The sequence below is a fragment of the Pogoniulus pusillus genome, chromosome 33 (assembly GCF_015220805.1).
Source record: "Pogoniulus pusillus isolate bPogPus1 chromosome 33, bPogPus1.pri, whole genome shotgun sequence".
NCBI classification, from domain to species: Eukaryota; Metazoa; Chordata; class Aves; order Piciformes; family Lybiidae; genus Pogoniulus; species Pogoniulus pusillus.
In genome coordinates, this window is record NC_087296.1 from 7,130,053 (window position 1) to 7,148,022 (window position 17,970).

At 42.8% G+C, this 17,970-nt stretch overlaps 1 protein-coding gene across 1 annotated transcript in view; it reads left to right on the top strand.

The window, feature by feature from the left end:
• Window positions 1-17,970, top strand: part of NT5DC1 (5'-nucleotidase domain containing 1) — a 115,936-nt gene that overhangs the window by 83,058 nt on the left and 14,908 nt on the right. Inside the window, exons 9-10 of the mRNA XM_064170282.1 lie at window positions 12,410-12,528; window positions 13,268-13,426. Of these exons, the coding sequence (XP_064026352.1) occupies window positions 12,410-12,528; window positions 13,268-13,426 (278 nt within the window). The remainder of the gene's footprint in view (window positions 1-12,409; window positions 12,529-13,267; window positions 13,427-17,970) is intronic.

Here is a 17,970-nt window from a genome sequence, read left to right on the forward strand (position 1 = left end):
CTTCATAGGAAGACAGGGCCCATTATTTGACTGAAACAACTTCTTGTTTATTAAAAATAAATAACCCAAAGTAGTCTTTGAAGTCTGGCACCTCTTTGCTCCTGAGTATCGAGATGAATGCTGAACTGTGGATGCGTTCTCCAATGCTCAGCCTGCCTTAACAGAAACAATTCAAGTAAATGCATCAAGCCAAGTTCTTTATATGTTTGCATAGTGTTCAAAGTACCTCAGAGGATAAAAGGGATAAGAGGTTATTCACCCAGAAACCAAAACAGTGAAATACTGCAATGTGCTTCTGCATAAAGACAGCAGGGGCTGCTTCAGCTGATTACCTTTGATATTAAACACCATGTTTGGCACAAAGCTGGTAAGAGCACTGCAGAAAGCTGGTTCAAAGTGAGCTAAAGCTACTGCTTTCAAAAGCACATCATCAACAGTATTCCTTTTGTTAAAACTGGAAAACACATTTAGCATAATTGCCAAGTGCTACAAACCCAGAATCCCTTCTGTATGGAAAGTGTATTTTCATTTTCAAAAGCAGTTACAGTAACTAACACACAGGGCTGCAAAATCCTAGTTACTGCTTACATTGTGTTAGAGTGAAGGTCTGGATAAAACTCAACCCCCAGATCTTTAAGGGATTCTGCAAGTAAGAGTCAGTCTCTGTCTTCAGGAAGGCCACAGGCAGCCCAGATAAACAAATGGTAGAAAAACAGGACTGGATTTTCTGTTAGAGCCAAGGAAGTGAGAGATTGAATGACTTTATCCATAATCATATCTCTGACAAATCTGCAGAGAGATTTCCAGTGTCCTAATCCAGAACCAGTGGTAAGTTTGCATAAGGAGTCCATGGAAGTCATAGAATCATAGAATCAACCAGGTTGGAAGAGACCTCCAAGGTCATCCAGTCCAACCTATCCCCCAGCCTTATCCAATCAACCAGACCATGGCACTAAGTGCCTCATCCAGGCTTTGCTTCGACACCTCCAGGGACAGTGCCTCCACCACCTCCCTGGGCAGCCCATTCCAATGGCACAGTCACGACTCTGAAGATCCTTTCACAAAGTTTTGTTTTAATGTAGGAATTAAGATAATTGAAATGAATTCTGCTGGATTTATTTTGTAGAGTTCACTAATTTATACCTTAAAGGAACTGGACCTATGAACTTGATGCTTTTTATTCTGAAATTATTCACATTATTCACCAAGTATTCAACTATTCTATCAAATTATTAGAAGCAATAAGCTAGATTTGGTTTGGAAGACAGTTTACACCAATGATTGCTTAAAATCAAGTTATTGGCATGTGTAGTTCACATTTATGTTTCATGTTAAAGGAAGAAACCTTTTTTTGATAAAGAAGTGTGTCAAATGCATTCTTGACATGGAGATTTATTCTCTTTTCCAAGCCTCTACAGTTAGAAATTTATCAAGTAACTGACTTCTGTAAAACAGGTTGTAAAATCATTCAGTCATTATGATGCTTTATATGTGGTTGCCAAAGAGGTGGCATCAGGTTTTAGACCTGACAGTTGTTTAACAACAGCATTTAGTAATGATATAAACTGCAGCTAAGGTTGGCTAAGTAGATGAGCTGTATGTAATTGCATTTAAACACCTTCACCATGTGATTGGGAGGTCATTAAAAGTCAAGATCTATAAAAAGTCCTCAGTCATAGTTTTGTGATCATCTTGTGGTGTTGCTATTTTGTTTTCCTTCATTTCAGGGTATTAGCAGAGAGTGGAACCAGAGTCTGATCTGGATTGTACCTGCCGTACCAGAGAGATAAGGCACTTTGGGACACAGTTTAGTGGGCATGGTGGTGTTGGGTTGACAGTTGGACTTGAGGATCTCAGGTCTTTTCCAGCCTTTATGATTCTGTAGTTAATGGTTGGACTTGATCTTACAAGTCTTTCCTGACATCAGTGATTCTATGGTCGTATGGTTAATGGTTGGACTTGATGATCTCAGAGGTCTTTTCTAACCTTAATGATTCTATGATTCTGTGGTTGATGGTTGGACTTAATGATCTGAGATGTCTTTTCTAACCTTATTGATTTTATGATTTTAAGCTCTTACATCTCAAAAATGCAGCTTGTTTTTCTGGCAGAGTGAGCTGCTAAAGGCTAGTCAATCTCATCTTTTGTCTGTAATGAGTCCCCAAAGAACATGAACTGCCATATCCTAGTCTGTTTTCAAAGCCAAAACACATAGATGACCAATCTGGATTCCAAACAAAACTGCCTTCATTACACAGACTTATCATAGAATTAACCAGGTTGGAAGAGACCTCCAAGCTCATCTAGTCCAATCTATCAGCCAGCCCTAGCCAATCAACTAGACCATGGCTTGTCTGGTTTAAGGGAATTCTCCTTCAGCACATGAGAAGATTATGAAAGGGAGATGTTTGTTTTTTTCCTGCAGTGCCTGGGAAAAATCAGCCAAACACTATGCAAGGTTTAGAAGCAAAGCAGTCAGCATACAACATATGTCCCATTTATAGAGTGGCAATACCCTAGGAGTGTAACAATGTGTGATGCTGAAAAAGGCTTGGGATTTAGGGAAGATCTCACATTGAATGCAAAGACCCAAGTTTGTGAGGGAAACAAAAGCAAATGCACACCTGCCATCCAGCAGCAGTGAGACTTGCAACACAGGCTCTTGTTGCAGTGTTAGCAGCACCTGCTCTGAAATAATGCCTTCAGTTCTTGTGTTTAAACCTCCGTAGAAATAGTGGCAATGTGAAAGGGTTGGCTGAGCAATTGCAGCTGAGGGACATGTAAACTCACTTCATTTGAACTATCAAAGGGATCACAAAGATGTGGTCTCATTGGTCAAGTGGTTTGTGGCTCCTTCACTCTGGACACATAGAAGCTCAGACCAGTGTAACATAATACCTGGGGAATGTGTAACCATTATTTATACAGATGATTCAATATCCACAGCTCTGGACTAGAAGGTTTTGGTTGGGTTTTTTTATATTGTTTCTGGTTATCTGAAATACTTCTTTTTGCTTTCATTCTCTTTCCCAGCACACATTAGAGTGTCCACACATGACTTGGAAGGGAGACCTAATTGGAAAGACCAAAAGTCTGAAAGGAGCACTAGGGAAACAAATCATGCACAAGTCAGCAGCTGTTTTGGCATTAAGATAATGCACATTTCCTTTTGATCTGTTCTGTGTATTTTTAGTGCTAGATGGTTAAACAGATAGATTTTATTTCATCCATGGAATAATGAAGGTCCCACTGTAAGGCATATTAACTCATGAAGGTCATTGCCAGACTCTCCCTGTATAAGTAGGATGTTACACCCTTGATAGCTTAGTTCAAAACTTTGCTTCTCTTCCTGCCAAAGCTGTATCAGAGAAATAGATAGTTTTCAGAAGTTGGGGTTTTTTACATTGAGCTGCAAGCCTCTCCCTTAAACAAAAACTGACTCACTACTACTCTGTGAGGGTGATGCCATATGTCAAAAATCACAAAGGTCTATTCTGACATAAATAAGCACCAGGAGTGGATACAGAAACCACAGTTTAGAGCAACTGGTCTGGCTCTCTGTCATTTCCTGGCTCACATCACAGGCTACACAGTCAGGGGAAGGCTGCACAGCTCTTCTGTGCTCCATGGAATAAACACTCTGGTCCCACTGACTCGGTGCTCCAATCTGCAGTGCCTTTGCTTCCCACTGTAGAGCCTTTCCTTTACAGTTCTGCATTTGAGACCGCATCATAGGAATGTTGTGCTCACAGCCCAATTAAAGGCCTCCAGTGCTAATTGAGAGCCCCAAAGAACCCAAACACAGGTCCTGCAGAATTTGCACAGGACCTATGGCAGATCTGTGCCTTTCCAGCTCAGACTAAGGTGCTGGAGGACCCACTGGAGGCACTGCAGAGCATCTCAAAAGTCTCTCACCACCAGTGTTTTCACAACTGAATAGGAGCAGACAATCTATTGAGTAGAAGGCTGTGAAGTAGATGCCTTGAGCAGCCCAGTCTAGTGGAGAGGTGTCCCTGCCCATGCTGGGGAGGTTGGAGTAGATAATCTTTAAGGTGCCTTCCAATCTAAGCCATTCTGTGATTCATTCTATGATCTGTGGATGTCTGCTCCTTTGAGGTCTGGCTGCCTGCAGCATGGATCAGTACCGGTTTGTAAACGTGGCCACTCTACTAAGATGCAGTGCAAACCTGTGAGACACAGTGTCACACTACAGTTCTCAAACAGCTGACAAAATCCATAAGAAATTTCTGGAAGGAAGAAAGAAAGATTACTTATGTCATAGGGACTTACCCATATGACTTTACAGGGAAAAATCCCACATTCTTTGACGTCTGTGTAGCCAATATGTGATAGAAATTGGGGAGTTTATTCATCTTTCTTTGCACTCTCTGTAATTGTTTCCTTCTGTAGGATTCAGAATGAAGTAGATGACTGGACAGACAACTTCACAAAGAGTTACCTTGTGGTTTGATTTGTAATTATTTTGGAAATTGAGGTTGAGACAGTTAGTAGTAGAGCAAAAAGAGAGAGTTGTGTATGGTACATTCCTGGCAGGACAAGGGCTGGCAACCACAGCAAAAAGCTTCCCTTCAGCATAGTTTCCATGAATCTCTATGTGCTGGTTTTCATTAGGGAGCTTTAGAGTTTCCTCGTGTGTTCTTCCAAAATGTCAGGCTTTTATTAAGGTTAGTCTGTGGAACTGATGCCTGCAGATGTTGATTTTTGTACTGCAGGCAGCAGAAGGACGCGAGCTATTGGGAGCAAGTAGTGAAAGGAGCAGGTTGGTAAGCCCTGGAAATGAGCTGAGAACAGGAGGAGGAATCATGACTAAAGCAGAGATCTGGTTCAGTTTGATATGACAGTGAATCCCTGCCTCAGATTCTCACTTTCTAAATACCAAGGCTTACCTAATGTTTATGAACTGCACCGGGAAGTGGCAGAGGAGAGCTGCAGCAAAGAGCAGGGGTGAATTTACTGAACAGGGAGAGAATCTCAGGTGGTGGAGTTACCTAATTCAGGAACAGCTCTGCCTCTGCCACCCCATACAGGGAAGTAAAAGGTCAGAGAAGACAAAACTGGATGATTCTTGGCTGGCAAGTGATCATGCATTGTTTAGATGAGTAGCAAGTCCTCTGCAGCTGATGTGCAGAAGGGAATTACTTCTTGCAAGCTGAAAGCTCAGGAAAAGGTAAAAGTAATGTACGTCCTTCTTCCTCACTCTCTTTGTTCTTCAGTCTTTCTTTTCATACACATAGGACTTTAGATATCTTAAAGTCCAAGATGTTGCAGGTAGGTAGAGTTAGTAGCCCTAGGACTTTTTCTCTCCATTCATTCTAACCTGATTCTTATCTGCTGTGAAACCACTTTATATATTATCACTGTCCACGGATCCCAGGTGTCTCTGTCATACTGCCAGACAAAGGCTGAGCCTTCTATGATGATTATCTTTTCTGGAATAATTGTAACAAGAGATTTTATCTGTGAAATTCCTGCATCCAGAGACCTGGCACAATGCACTTGGTTCTGAGAAAGGAGGTAAAGTGCATTTTCATATAGACATTAACCAGTTTTGCAAACCACATGAAATGCACAGGTGAGGAACTGGGAAAGTATTGTAGGAAGTGTCACAGCCATCATTCCTCTTTGCCTTGTTAAAATCCCTCATTACTACAAATCTTTCATGTCAGTCTTCCCGTCAAAGAGTACTTCAAGTACTTTGCCAGAAGAGAATAGTTTCCATTTTCCCCTGCCATCTCCAGATCGGTTACGTTGTTCTGAGGCTTACAGAGACTTTCCCACACAAAAACTTTTCCTTTTTGTTAGAGCATTAATTTCCTACAGCTTTTCATGTTCTTGATTAAATATGACATTTTAACATAGCTCAACACATCTAATAGGAACAGAGTTTCTTGTTCTTTTTCATTCTGGTGTTGAGCAGAGGGCTGCAGCAGCTCTGCTCTGAGGACAGACTGAAAGAGTTGGGGCTGTGCAGGCTGGAGCAGAGGAGGCTCCCAGGTGACCTTCTTGTGGCCTTCCAGGGTCTGAAGGGGGCCTACAAAAAAGCTGGGGAGGGACTTTTTAGGCTATCAGGGAGTGACAGGACTGGGGGGAATGGAGCAAAGCTGGAGATGGGGAGATTCAGCCTGGAGGTGAGGAGGAAGTTGTTGAGCATGAGAGTGGTGAGAGCCTGGAATGGGTTGCCCAGGGAGGTAGTTCAGGCCCCATGGCTGGAGGTGTTTAAGGCCAGGCTGGATGATGCTGTGGGCAGCCTGATGTAGGGTAGAGTGTCCCTGCCCATGGCAGGGAGGTTGGAACTAGCTGATGCTTGTGGTCCCTTCCAACCCTGACTGATTCTGTGAATTCTATATTTATGTCCCCTTTACCCTTGCAGGATAGAAGCTTTCTGAGTTATAAATGCAACTAAACATTTCAAAAAGAACTTGCCAGTGAATCATTTTCTATAAAGTCATTTTGCTTTTGCAAGGAGAAAAAGGCCTTGCTTGTATTTCATCATTTCAATGTCTTAAATAGAAACACTTTGTTCATTAGCCAGACTATTCCTGGACAGGTATAAAGTTAATCCTTTGAAAACAAACTACTCAATCTCTAGTGAGCTGTTATTTTCAGGACCTGTTGCACAGTAATCAAAACTTCCTAAAGGAACTTAACTGCTGATTTCCCTAAAGGAAGCACTGATTTTGTTAGGAAAGCTCCACCCTTTTCCCTACACACCCTGTTGCTTGGCACAATTAGGCAGTAAGGGCAGATTTCAGTAAAAACTAAAAAGATTGAGGTAAAACTAAAAATGTGAAGTGACTTTTTCACTTTGATCTTACCAAGTCCCTGTTCCAGTTTTCAGAAGTGAATTTAGACTTGGCTTAGTTTAACCTTTGTTTTACCAACCCTAAGCCACCCTAAAGACAGCAGAGGGGTGGAAGGGCAGATGATCTTCAGGCTTTTACTTTATAAAAACAGGTAGGACAGGCAGAAATTGAGCCAGCCAATATCCTTAGTCACTGTGGGAAACTCAAACTTTTTATTTCATCACATCATGCTAAGGGAATATTTTGTTCCTTATCGTTTCCCTACAGTCATGCAGTCAGACAGGAGCCTGGCAAGCACTGGCGCACAGATGGATTTCACAGCTGCTTCCAGGACACATTCAGGGATGGCAAAACACACAGCAATACCTGTGTGAACCCTGGAAAACACCCAAAAAGGTGGTTACTTTAGACATAGGAATTTTGGGTACTACCCTGCAGTAGAGTGTCCCTAGGGTGTGAAAGTTTTGCCCCCAGCAAGCTTGTAAGTACTTCTTTCTTCATGGAGAGCATGCCCACGGGGGAACTCTACAGGTTGTGTCATCCTATCTCATCACTTTTACAACTGGAAGAACCCACTAGACAGATTGTACTTATGCAGGCCCCCTTTCTTTGTCTCAGCTGTAAAATGATGTGGTGTCCTCCCCTGAGCCTCTTCTGGAAAAGAGAATTTGTTCCTCTGGAACTGCCATCTAGAATCGATTGTGTTTGCAAGCCAGGCTGGAACGTACCCCAGATTTTACATTCATGCCCTTGGGGCCTGAAATGATGTTATTTTAAACTGCAAAGAGGTCTTTCAGTATGACAGTTGTGGATCACAAAATGCACTTGCTTTAGAGTAGCCCTCTGAGGTGATAACCAGAGCTTTGGTGTGCTCACTTGAACTAAGCTCCTGCCTGCGGCGAGGGCTCAGAGGAGCTGCCCATGTGTGGGAAGAGGCAGGAGCAGGTATGAGCACCTCATGGTTTTATTCTACTGCAAAGGGAGAAACAATGCCTGTAGCCCTAAGAGGCAGTCTGACTAGGTTTGTGTGGTGAAAAGCTGTTAGGAGAAAGACAAGAAGGCAGAGGAAGCAGCTGCTGGGGAGCTGTACACATGCTGCAGTTAAACTTAGTACACCTTTGGCTGGCATGGCCTCCAGGCACTTGGAGTTGCCTTCTTACTTTCAGCTTTTCCCAGTCAAGTATGTGCAAGTTGTTCTTGGATGTTTAACCAAGACTCACCATAAGACACCAACCACAGGAGCAGTGCTGGGTTATGTCCTCAGGGGTGCTGAGCTGATGAAAATAAACCTTGGTGTAGGTGTAGCTGAGTGTAGCATAAGTTCGCCCTCGCCTCTCAGCATCTTTCTTGCTCTGGAGCTTCCCAAACAAGAGCCCTGTCCCATGGACTGGGGTTTAGCAGTGCAAACACCAGTCAGGTAAGGACAGAGCACCAGGCTGAGGCCCTAGGCTGGACAAGCAGTGTGGACACAAGCTCAGCACTGCCTGTGTTTTGCCACATATAACCCATAAGCAGCTAGCAAAGCAGACAGCAAAGCAGACAGCAGTGAGCAAGCAAGGGCAGAGTCTTTCCCAAGGAAATTCAGTGCCAAAGTAAATTACTGTCAGTTGTCATTCAAACAGGAATGAGCTTCACCAATTGCTTTTTGTGTATTTGTTCATAATTAAAGCAGATGTTCCTCAGCCCAAGGTGTAAACCTGCCTGGAAAGGCTGGCAAGACCATTGTCACAAGAAAAAGGATATTGAATCTAGTGAATGAATTGCTTTTTTCTGGCACACCATTTCTGCTCGTGGTGCTGGGAGTTCGTTTCTGAATCAGAAACCATTTCCCAAGCTGTTAGACACATGCAAATTGCCATTCTAATGGTATTACTACTGCCTCAGCATGCATCAAGCTTTTGTTGTTGTTTTTGAAAAGGAAAAGTAACTTCCCCTCAGGAAAATGACTCTCAATCCTGCTGAGGTTTGGGTGCATGTTCAACAGAACAATTTTCTGGATTTAATTATTCACATTTTACTTGCTTGCTACCTTTACCTTTCATGTCATGGCATGTTTTCAGTCCACAGGCAGGAATCTGGGTTGCAGTGATATATTAGACTTCAGAAGGAAGCAAGTTGCTCTATATGAATCATCTGAGAAATTCTTTTTGGTTATCCAATCCCTTTGAAATTGTCAGGACATCTCCTTTTCCTCCCAGCTCAGAAGACCTGGAGCATTAGCATCCCTGCCTATATATGTGTTGCTTCCTGCTGAGGGATTATTTACAGCATTTCTGACCTTTGAATGCCCTTTACTGAATCAGTAACAGCCAAGTGAAAGGTGGATCAGCAGCAATTCTCCTCTTGTCTGACTGTAGCAAATCTTAGGCTTGGAATACCTGAACCATGTTAGGAACTACCACGATCACATTTATGCAGCATCTTTTGCAGGAAGTCAGCACATTTCCTCAGCGCTGTCATGTAGCTCCTCTCTAAAGGATGCAGTACAAGACCAGAGCCACTCTGGTCATTAGTGAGTTTTTAAGTTGTTGCAGATCAGTTTTCACATGCCAGAGCTACTGCAAGAGGCCTTAAGAGACCATACAGGTGAAGAGTTTTCTTGATTCTATTTTCTTGGTTATATTTTCCACAAGCAAAGTGGAAGTGAGTTAAAAATCATTCTGGTTAACAGCTTACTGCAAGTGAAACCCCATTCATGTCACAGAATCACAGAATAGAATCACAGAATCAACCTGGTTGGAAGAGACCTCCAAGATCATCCAGTCCAACCAGCACCCAGCCCTGGACACTCAACCAGACCATGGCACTGAGTGCCTCATCCAGGCTTTTCTTGAGCCTCCAGGGATGGTGAGAAGGAGACTCCACCTCTAAGGGTCATCTAGTCCTCTGACCTCAGATTACAAAAAGAAAAGATGCAGTCACCCCTAGATCCCTATGATCCTACAACTCAAATGTTATAAAAGATCTTTCCTAATCCCTCAGGTTTCTGAAGCTCCTTGCAAAATTAAGGTGCGCCTATAATGACTTCGATATCTTAATGCTGTTCTGAGCATAGAGCACATCAGGCTTTGAAACTGCCCTTCAGGCTTTGAAATTGCTCCTCATTTTGCTGCCTATAAGTGAATCACAGAATCGTTCTGGCTGGAAATTACCTTTAAGATCATCAGGCCCAATCGTTATCATAACTCTTCTAAAGCTGGTGTTAAACCATGTCTCTCAGCTCCACATTGATGTGTATTTCAGACACCTCCAGGGATAGGGATTCAACCAGCTCCCTGGGGAGCCTGTTCCAATGTTTGAGAACCCTTTTAGTGAAGAAGTTTCTTCTCATAGCCAATCTAAACCTCCCCTGGTGTAACCTTAAGGCCATTTCCTTCTGTCCTATCACTTGTCACTAGGGCAAAGTTCCTAACTTAATTAAATCTTTTCCTTCTCTAGAGCTGGCACATCCAGAAAGTGCTTCTTGTGTTCAGCTTTGCCCACTGAGGGAACCTGGCCAACTGTAACTGTAAATTAGAAGCCTAAATTCCAGGTACATCACGATAAGTGAGATGACTCCCATTCCTAGGGCTGACAGCAATAGATCTCACCGAGTGAGAGGTCTACCTTGTAATTAGGGGGAATGTTTTCAGTCAGGACTGCCCCTCGTGCCTTTCCATAGAGGTAACAAAGCAGAGCCTTGCTCTTTGCTGGAGCTTTCTGGTGCTGTTGTACTTCATAGTGCTACTGTGTCCAAGATAGGGCTTCTGTACTTCATAGGGCTCCTGTGTCCAAGATAGGGCTTCTGTACTTCATAGGGCTCCTGTGTCCAAGATAGGGCTTCTGTACTTCATAGGGCTTCTGTGTCCAAGATAGGGCTTCTGTACTTCATAGGGCTCCTTTTGCAAATGCAAAAGTTATTCTGAAAGCCTCTCACGTAACAGCTCCATTTTTCACACTTGTTTTCCTGATTCACTCAGTGGAGAGACAATCATAGCTCCACAAACCTTCACAAACTGAAGACAATTTGATAGCAGATCAAAAGAGTTGCTGCCTTAAGTTTCTTCTTCTGTGTCCACACTATTTGGAGGTTATGTCTACTTGTTCATTCAGCCTTAAAATATGTCTAAAAATACAGAGGGAAATGAAACAAATCTGCTGGAGTTGGACAGTTTCTGTTTGATCAGAAGTTGTTTGGTCAAATGTATTTTAAAAGCCAGGATGAGGACATTTTTATGGATGCTATCTTCTAATTGTTATCATTAGGTTTCTGAAGAAGAACAAAGGAAAAGATGTTTCCATACAAGTTCTGCTTCAGTTCTTAGTGTCAGCTTTTAATCTCCTTAGTTTCTGCCTAGTTTATACAGCATTCTTAATATAGAATTGTTTTGTCTGAGAATAATTCCTGTGTTTATCCAAATTCTTAGATTCAGAATATTAAAGACTCATTTACTACTTCTCTGCACAATCCTATTTCCCTCCTGCTGCTGCTTCTTTTTGTTTTCTCTCTGCAGGACTGATGGACTGCACTGTACCATCAGTGCTCTTAAACAGAAAGCTGTCTTCTAATTCCAGTGCTCTTAAACAGAAAGCTGTCTTCTAATTCCACTGTTCTCCAAAATTTGCATTCCAGCTTTCAGCAGGCTCTAACCAAATACAGTTTTCTCTTAGTCTTCTTCCTCACACATTTTAAGTGCTATCAAAAATTATATGAGGCAGAAGCAAAACTGATATCCTGTTGTTGCACCTAAGTCAGATCAAAGTACTGTGTTGGCTTCTAAACCCTCTCTCTCTCTAGCATAAAAAAGGACATGTTTTGACTGAGACTGAATAACCCTTTTGTTTAACCACTTCAATAGACAGAAGATGTTAATGTTAATATTGCTGATGAGATTCTAGTTTATTGATTCACTAAGGCTAGTATTTGGCTCTGGCAAGAAGCTAAAAGGAGTTCCTTTGGCAATAGCAGATGAATCTGAATGAGGTTACATGGACACCAAGACAAATCCAGTTGCTTTGGGACCACATGGAAACAAAACCTGTGACACAGCTGAGTGATGAGCAAGGGAGTTTCAGCTTCTGCTGTTTTTCCCAGTTGACTGACAGCTGCCAAGGCAAATATTTGCCAGTGTGGGTTACACCAGCAGCAGCAATAGTGTCCACCTCAGTCTATTCTGTTGTATTGATTTAGTGTGTAAAAGCAGGAGGTAGCTTGGCTGTGCTCAAAGCTACATGCTATCTCCTACAGGTTGTCTTAGCTCATGATGCAGATCTCTCTGCATCAGCTCCATCAGTCTGATCCCTATGGTTTCCTGCCTTCACTGCTGCAGCGTTGGGAGGTAAAGCCTGTGAGTGATTCCTCAGCCCTTCTGTAGCTCTTGCAGATGGGGCTCAGCTGTTTCATTTCTCACAAGTACTTCCACCTACCAAACACCTTGACTGAACCTGCAGTCAGTACAAGGCCTCAAGCCAGACACTGGAGCTGTTTAGTGTCAAAATAGAGCATGGTGCCCAAACTGTGCCTAGGCAGCTTCACACAGGTCTCATGAATACAGGAGCATGGTCTGCTGTCACTAACAGCAGGCGACTCTGCTTGGTGATTTCAGAGAATGATGAGGAGCAAGAGGCCCTGCTGTCCCTGGACAAGCCTGGCTGGTATTCCCAAGGTAATGCTATCCAGCTTTATGAACTACTGAAGAAGATGACTGGCAAGTTGGATCCTAAGGTATGTTAAAAGTGAGAGTAAACCTTTCTGGGAAATATCTTGTTTCAGTCCAAAATTCATCGGATGTACTTCCATCAGAGTTGTGGATGTGAGCAATCACAATTGTTTGTTCTGGACGTGCTGCAATCCAGAACTGCAAGCAGCATATTAATTCAGTAGAATATGTACTTTCTAGATGGTTTAGCTTGTGTCCATGGTCATGCATTTCAGCAGCTCTGGGGAGAATCAGACTGTAACCAGGAAATAAACACTCTCCCTGAGGAAACAGATCCAATAGGTTAAAAGGTAGCATCAATGAAAACCAGAATCATGTTGTTTTAGTTTCAGGTCTAGATGAGTGAAAATGCCACTGGAGAGTTCTGAGTCTCCAAGAGGTGCTCTGTGTTATCCCTTGTTTCCAAAGTTGTCCAAAATTCATCCCCACTGTTGAGTGTATTTTTTTGGTAGCCTTTTCCACTGCTTCCCAGCAGACAAAAATCTCAGCAGTTGTCCCTGGACCAGTCCCAGCCCAGGCATCCCTCTCCAATGCCCCTGGAGTGTGACAGCAGGGAGGGTTTGCAGGTCCACCTTTTTCCTTCAGGGGCTGGTTGAAGATAAAACCTCAGACTGTGACATTAATAAGATCTGTCTGTGTCAGGACCAACTGTAAACACACAGAGGGATTTTTATTAGGTTATCTTAAATACAGTGAGCTTGTGTTTTCCTCATAGACACTGAACTTTTGCTGCTTCCCTCACAGGTGGTTTATTTTGGTGACAGCATGCACTCAGATATCTTCCCAGCACGTCACTATAGCAACTGGGAAACTGTCTTTATCTTAGAGGAGCTTCTAGGGGACAAAGTTATGGTGCCTGCAGAGACTGAAGCTGAGCCCTTGGAGAAGAAAGGAAAATATGAGGTAAGGAATCCTTGCAGATGTTTCCTGAAGAAAAATAAGTTGCAAGAAAGCCTCATGCCACCTGCACTGAGAGTGAGCCTGCTTGTCTTACCAGCCTGCTGGTGGCATCAGCATCCCTTGCAGACATAGCCTCTTCACCACACTAGGAGGATGCCATCCTGTCCCAGCTTAGTGTTGCATGGGTGACACAGAGCCTCTACACTGAGCTACACCAAGTATTACAGAATCAGAATGCTTTGGGTTGGAAGGGACTCTTGAAGGTCATCTAGTCCAGCACCCCTGCAGTGAGCAGGGACATCTCCAACTAGATCAGCTTCCTCAGGGCCCCATCAGATTTGACACTGAATGTCTCTAGGATGAGGCCTGCTGCTTGCAAAAAGAGCTGTGTGCACACTGCCTTAGCAAAGAAACCACAGTCTTCTCCTTTTTAGTAACAAGAATCTGCCCTCCGTCCTGCAAGCAGAAACTTCATGGCTGTTTACCACAAGTCCAGCACCTGAACTCTGTCAAGATCATGATGCTTCCCTGCATGTAAACACTGTAAACACTGAGGGATTTTTGTTAGGTTATTTTGAAGCTCTCTTTCTCTTCCACGAGGTACAGTTTGCTTCTGCTTCCCTTATAGCCAAAGAACTTTTAATTTGCTTCTTCCCTCATAGGCTGTTTGTTTTGGTGACAGCTGTGCTCAGATAAGAGGGACTGTTTCAAGGTCTGGTCCAATGCAGGCTGCTGATAGCTACTCCAGATAAACGGTGTGATTTTCAGGTTGTCTGCAGCTGGGCAGCAGAGCCTCAGCACTGTTGCTACCCTTCAGTTCTCCCCGAGAAGGTGGAACGTTGCTGTTCTTCACTTCCAAAGGGCAAAGCAGGCATGGAACAGCACTGTACTTCCAGCAGGTCTGTGTAGGAGCTACAGTGCAGCTTCACTCTCCATTTGGAGTGTTTCTTCTTTCCTCATGTTCCTAAACAAATAGGACATGTTCTTCTAACTGCAGAGAGGGAGAGAGACTTTCCACTCTTTGCTTTGGAAAGCACTTCACCTTTCTTTTTCTTTTTTAAACAATGGCTGTAATAAAAAGTTGAGTTACTGGTAGGAAGATTCTTGAGGGTTGCTTTTACACTAGAGATGTTTTTAACCTGACTAAGAGGTGTTTTTCATCTAAGAGGCATTTTTAAACCTCCCTGTTTTTTTTTTTAATGGAGAAAAGAATATCTTCAGCAGAACTGAAACATTATTGATGTGAAATCTCTTTCTCTACTTTTTGTAACAGACTTATCTAATGTTTTCTCTCACTGTCCTGATTTCTGAAGTCAGACAAGGACGTTTCAGTCATTGAAGTAAGGAAATGTAATCACTAATGTTTAGGCTTTTTCCTGCATTGTAGAAAACCAAGCAAGACAAACATAAGTCTCCTACCAATAGAAGTGTCTCTCATTAAGAAAGGGGATGGAGGAAAGGAAGAGCAAATAGTGGTGCTACATAGGTTAATATAATTTGATTTAATGAATTAATGCTAGAAAAATGACTTATCCTGCATAAGTTTGTTCACTCTCTGGCTGAAGACTCTACTGCATTGCTGCATAACTTAAACTCTATAAGGTTTAACTTATGCATTGCTGCATAACTTGAACTCTGTAAGGTTTAACTTCTGCAGAACTTAAAACTGTAAGATTTGGGGGGTTTATTCACCCATGGTTCCTTAAACATGTTCAGTATATGCTTTTGGAGCACACATCTTTAAATAGACAGCCAGAACATGTTTCTTTCCCTGGAAGTACAAAGGAAGTTACAGAGTGATGCTGATTTGGTTTACTCTTCTCATGTTACCTCTGGTCAACTGCTCACAAGATTCATCTTCTCTGTTGCTGGAGTTATCAAGCAGGAAATTGAGACTTTTAGCCAGGTGCTTGACATTTCACTAACACTGTAGTATTGCTGGTAAGAGCTTGCAGTATCTCGAGGAGACACCACCCCTGCCACACACAACCCTTGTTCAGTTTACATCCACTACCAGTGACAGCAAGCAAGCAAGGGAGAAATTAATTGGGTTGATTAAAGGAACCTGATCCAGGGGGGCCGTGGCAGGTCAGTGGTGTTATTTCATTACCACGCTGCTCACTGGAGTCTTAACAACAGGTCACATCCATATCTCTGCAGTTGACTGGACACCACTAACTCAACTGGACTAGTTCAAAGGGACTGCCTTTCCAAGCCTATGAAACTTTTATTTTCATTCCCCTAATCAACTTCTCCCATTAACCCTTTTATTTAAGAGGGGAGAAAAGCTAACTCACAAGGCTTGTACAAAGTTAGGTCCTTCTGGTAAATGAAACACTAACAAATTAGTTGTAGTTTTATTAATCAGCCTTCTCATTCATTGGCAACAAGCAAAAGTGAATCAGCAAATTAGATGTAGCTTTATTAATCAGCCTCCTCATTCATTGGCAGCAAGCAAAGCTACACCACTGTGGCAGGTTTTCCATGCTGTGCTGCCTGTGCAGGGAGGGACTGAATATTTAATGCAAGTTGCAGTCCTCCCTTCTACCAATCTTTGCAATGTATTGTTAAAGAAATAAAGCACTGCATCTCATTTGCAATTGCTTCTTTCAGAAAGATATTACAAAACCACTGTTTTCAGTTGTTTGACTGGGATTCAATCAGCAGCAGGGAGAGGGGAAGAAAACAACCTCCTTGGCACACAAACTAGGAGGCTTGTAATTTCCATTTTCATTAGCAGCTTTTGTCTTTTCCCTTCCATTAAGTGCATGATAGAAGCCAGAGACACATAACTGTGAAATTATGGTAACATCTGCAGTTCTTTCAAGTGCATGACTCAAAACCAAATGAGCAAGAGAATGGCAAACTAAAGAACTATTTGTGCAATTACTCGGCTCCTAAGTGAATTGCAGCATGCAGGGGGAAAAAAAAATACCAGGCATTGTGTTGAAATGAGATTCCCTCCAGATTTAGGGGTTTGTTTGCTTGGCTGGAGGCTTTGTTTTTGCCTTCTGTTCTTTAAATGTGTGATCAATTCCATCAATGAAAACTCAGAAGAAAAGCTGGAAATCATCCCAGGGTTTCGAGGGAAGTGGATCTAGTCAGCGAGTGAAAACTATTGGGCTGCAGGAATGTATGAGGCAGAAATCAAAGAGGTTATTGGCAGTCACATTGGCAGATATTGGCAGATGATTTGGCAATCAGAAGGAGAAGCTAATTTTGACAGTATTGCCTGGTGGCTGGTTGGTTGAGGGAGTCAGGGCCCTTAACTCCTCTATTTCCCTTACTCGCTCAGCCTGACTGTGCTAGTTTGAAGAACTAGATTACAGGCTGTGAAAGGGAAACAACAGTGATGTCTACTTCACTCATAGGCTTGCTGAGAGGTATAAGAACAAGAGTATAAACATAGATAAGGCATTCAGGCGTTCGGGCACAGCCTGGGCTTTTGAGCTGCATTTTCTCTCTAACCTCACCCTCCATGAGTGATTAATCCACTTACTTCCTAACCCCCCCTAGCTGACCCTCCATTCTTCCTTGGGGCACAAGGCAATGTCTGGGGTAAGGTTGAGGGGTGGGAGAAGGTGGAAGAGTGGTTGGGAGCCCCTCCTGGGGACTCAGGTTTCTAGGAGGGCTGTTATGTTTCTGTATTACCTTTTACCTTGTATATTTCTGTCTATAACTGTAGATACTGTAATATCTGCTCATGTAATGTGCTGAGCTGTAAATATAAGCTTCATTCAATTTCCAGAGCCAGCTGAGTCTAGGCTGGGTGATTTCCAAAGTGTGGGGGGGGTGGGGAACACCCAAACCACCACAGTGACCTTAGCCAAGGGCTAATTCCTTTGTTCTTTTGGGCTCTGCTTCTCTCTTTATTTCTGTTTAACACAAATCTATTATTCCTGCTTAACACAAACCTGAAAGTATATTTCAGGAACAAACTGTTATGAAGCCATATCCACAAAGCAATATCCTGAAGTAAGATGCAATTCTATTTCAAAGGAAGTCTACCTAGAATGATCCACATTGGAGTTCAGCTAGAATGATGACAAGCCAATTGTTTTATGCTTCCACATGACTTGTGAGGGGCAAGTTCTATGCATATTTAACCCAATGGCAGGTTTGCACACCCAGCATGGCTGTTATTCAGTGGCATCTGGTTGTTGTGACCAGCACAGCTGTGCTGGCAGAAACACCTCAAATACTTGTCATTAGCTGGCAAAACTGTATTTTGAGCATTGTTTTTTTCTCTGGTGGTGTTACTGCCTTGGCACCAAGCTTACAGCCATCAGTACCATCCATATATTGGATACAGTACACAATAAAATAACCCTCATGGCCCAGGATTGGCATAAAGATACAACAGAATCACAAATTCATGCAATCATTAAGGCTGGGAAAGACCTTTAAGATCATCAAGTCCAACCACCAGCCTAACACCACCATGCCCACTAAACCATGATGGCTTAGATGGCAAATCCCCAACTGGAAATGCTGAAGTCCTGCACAGAGAATGTTTATCAGCTTGACTTTTCACTCCTCTCTCCTTT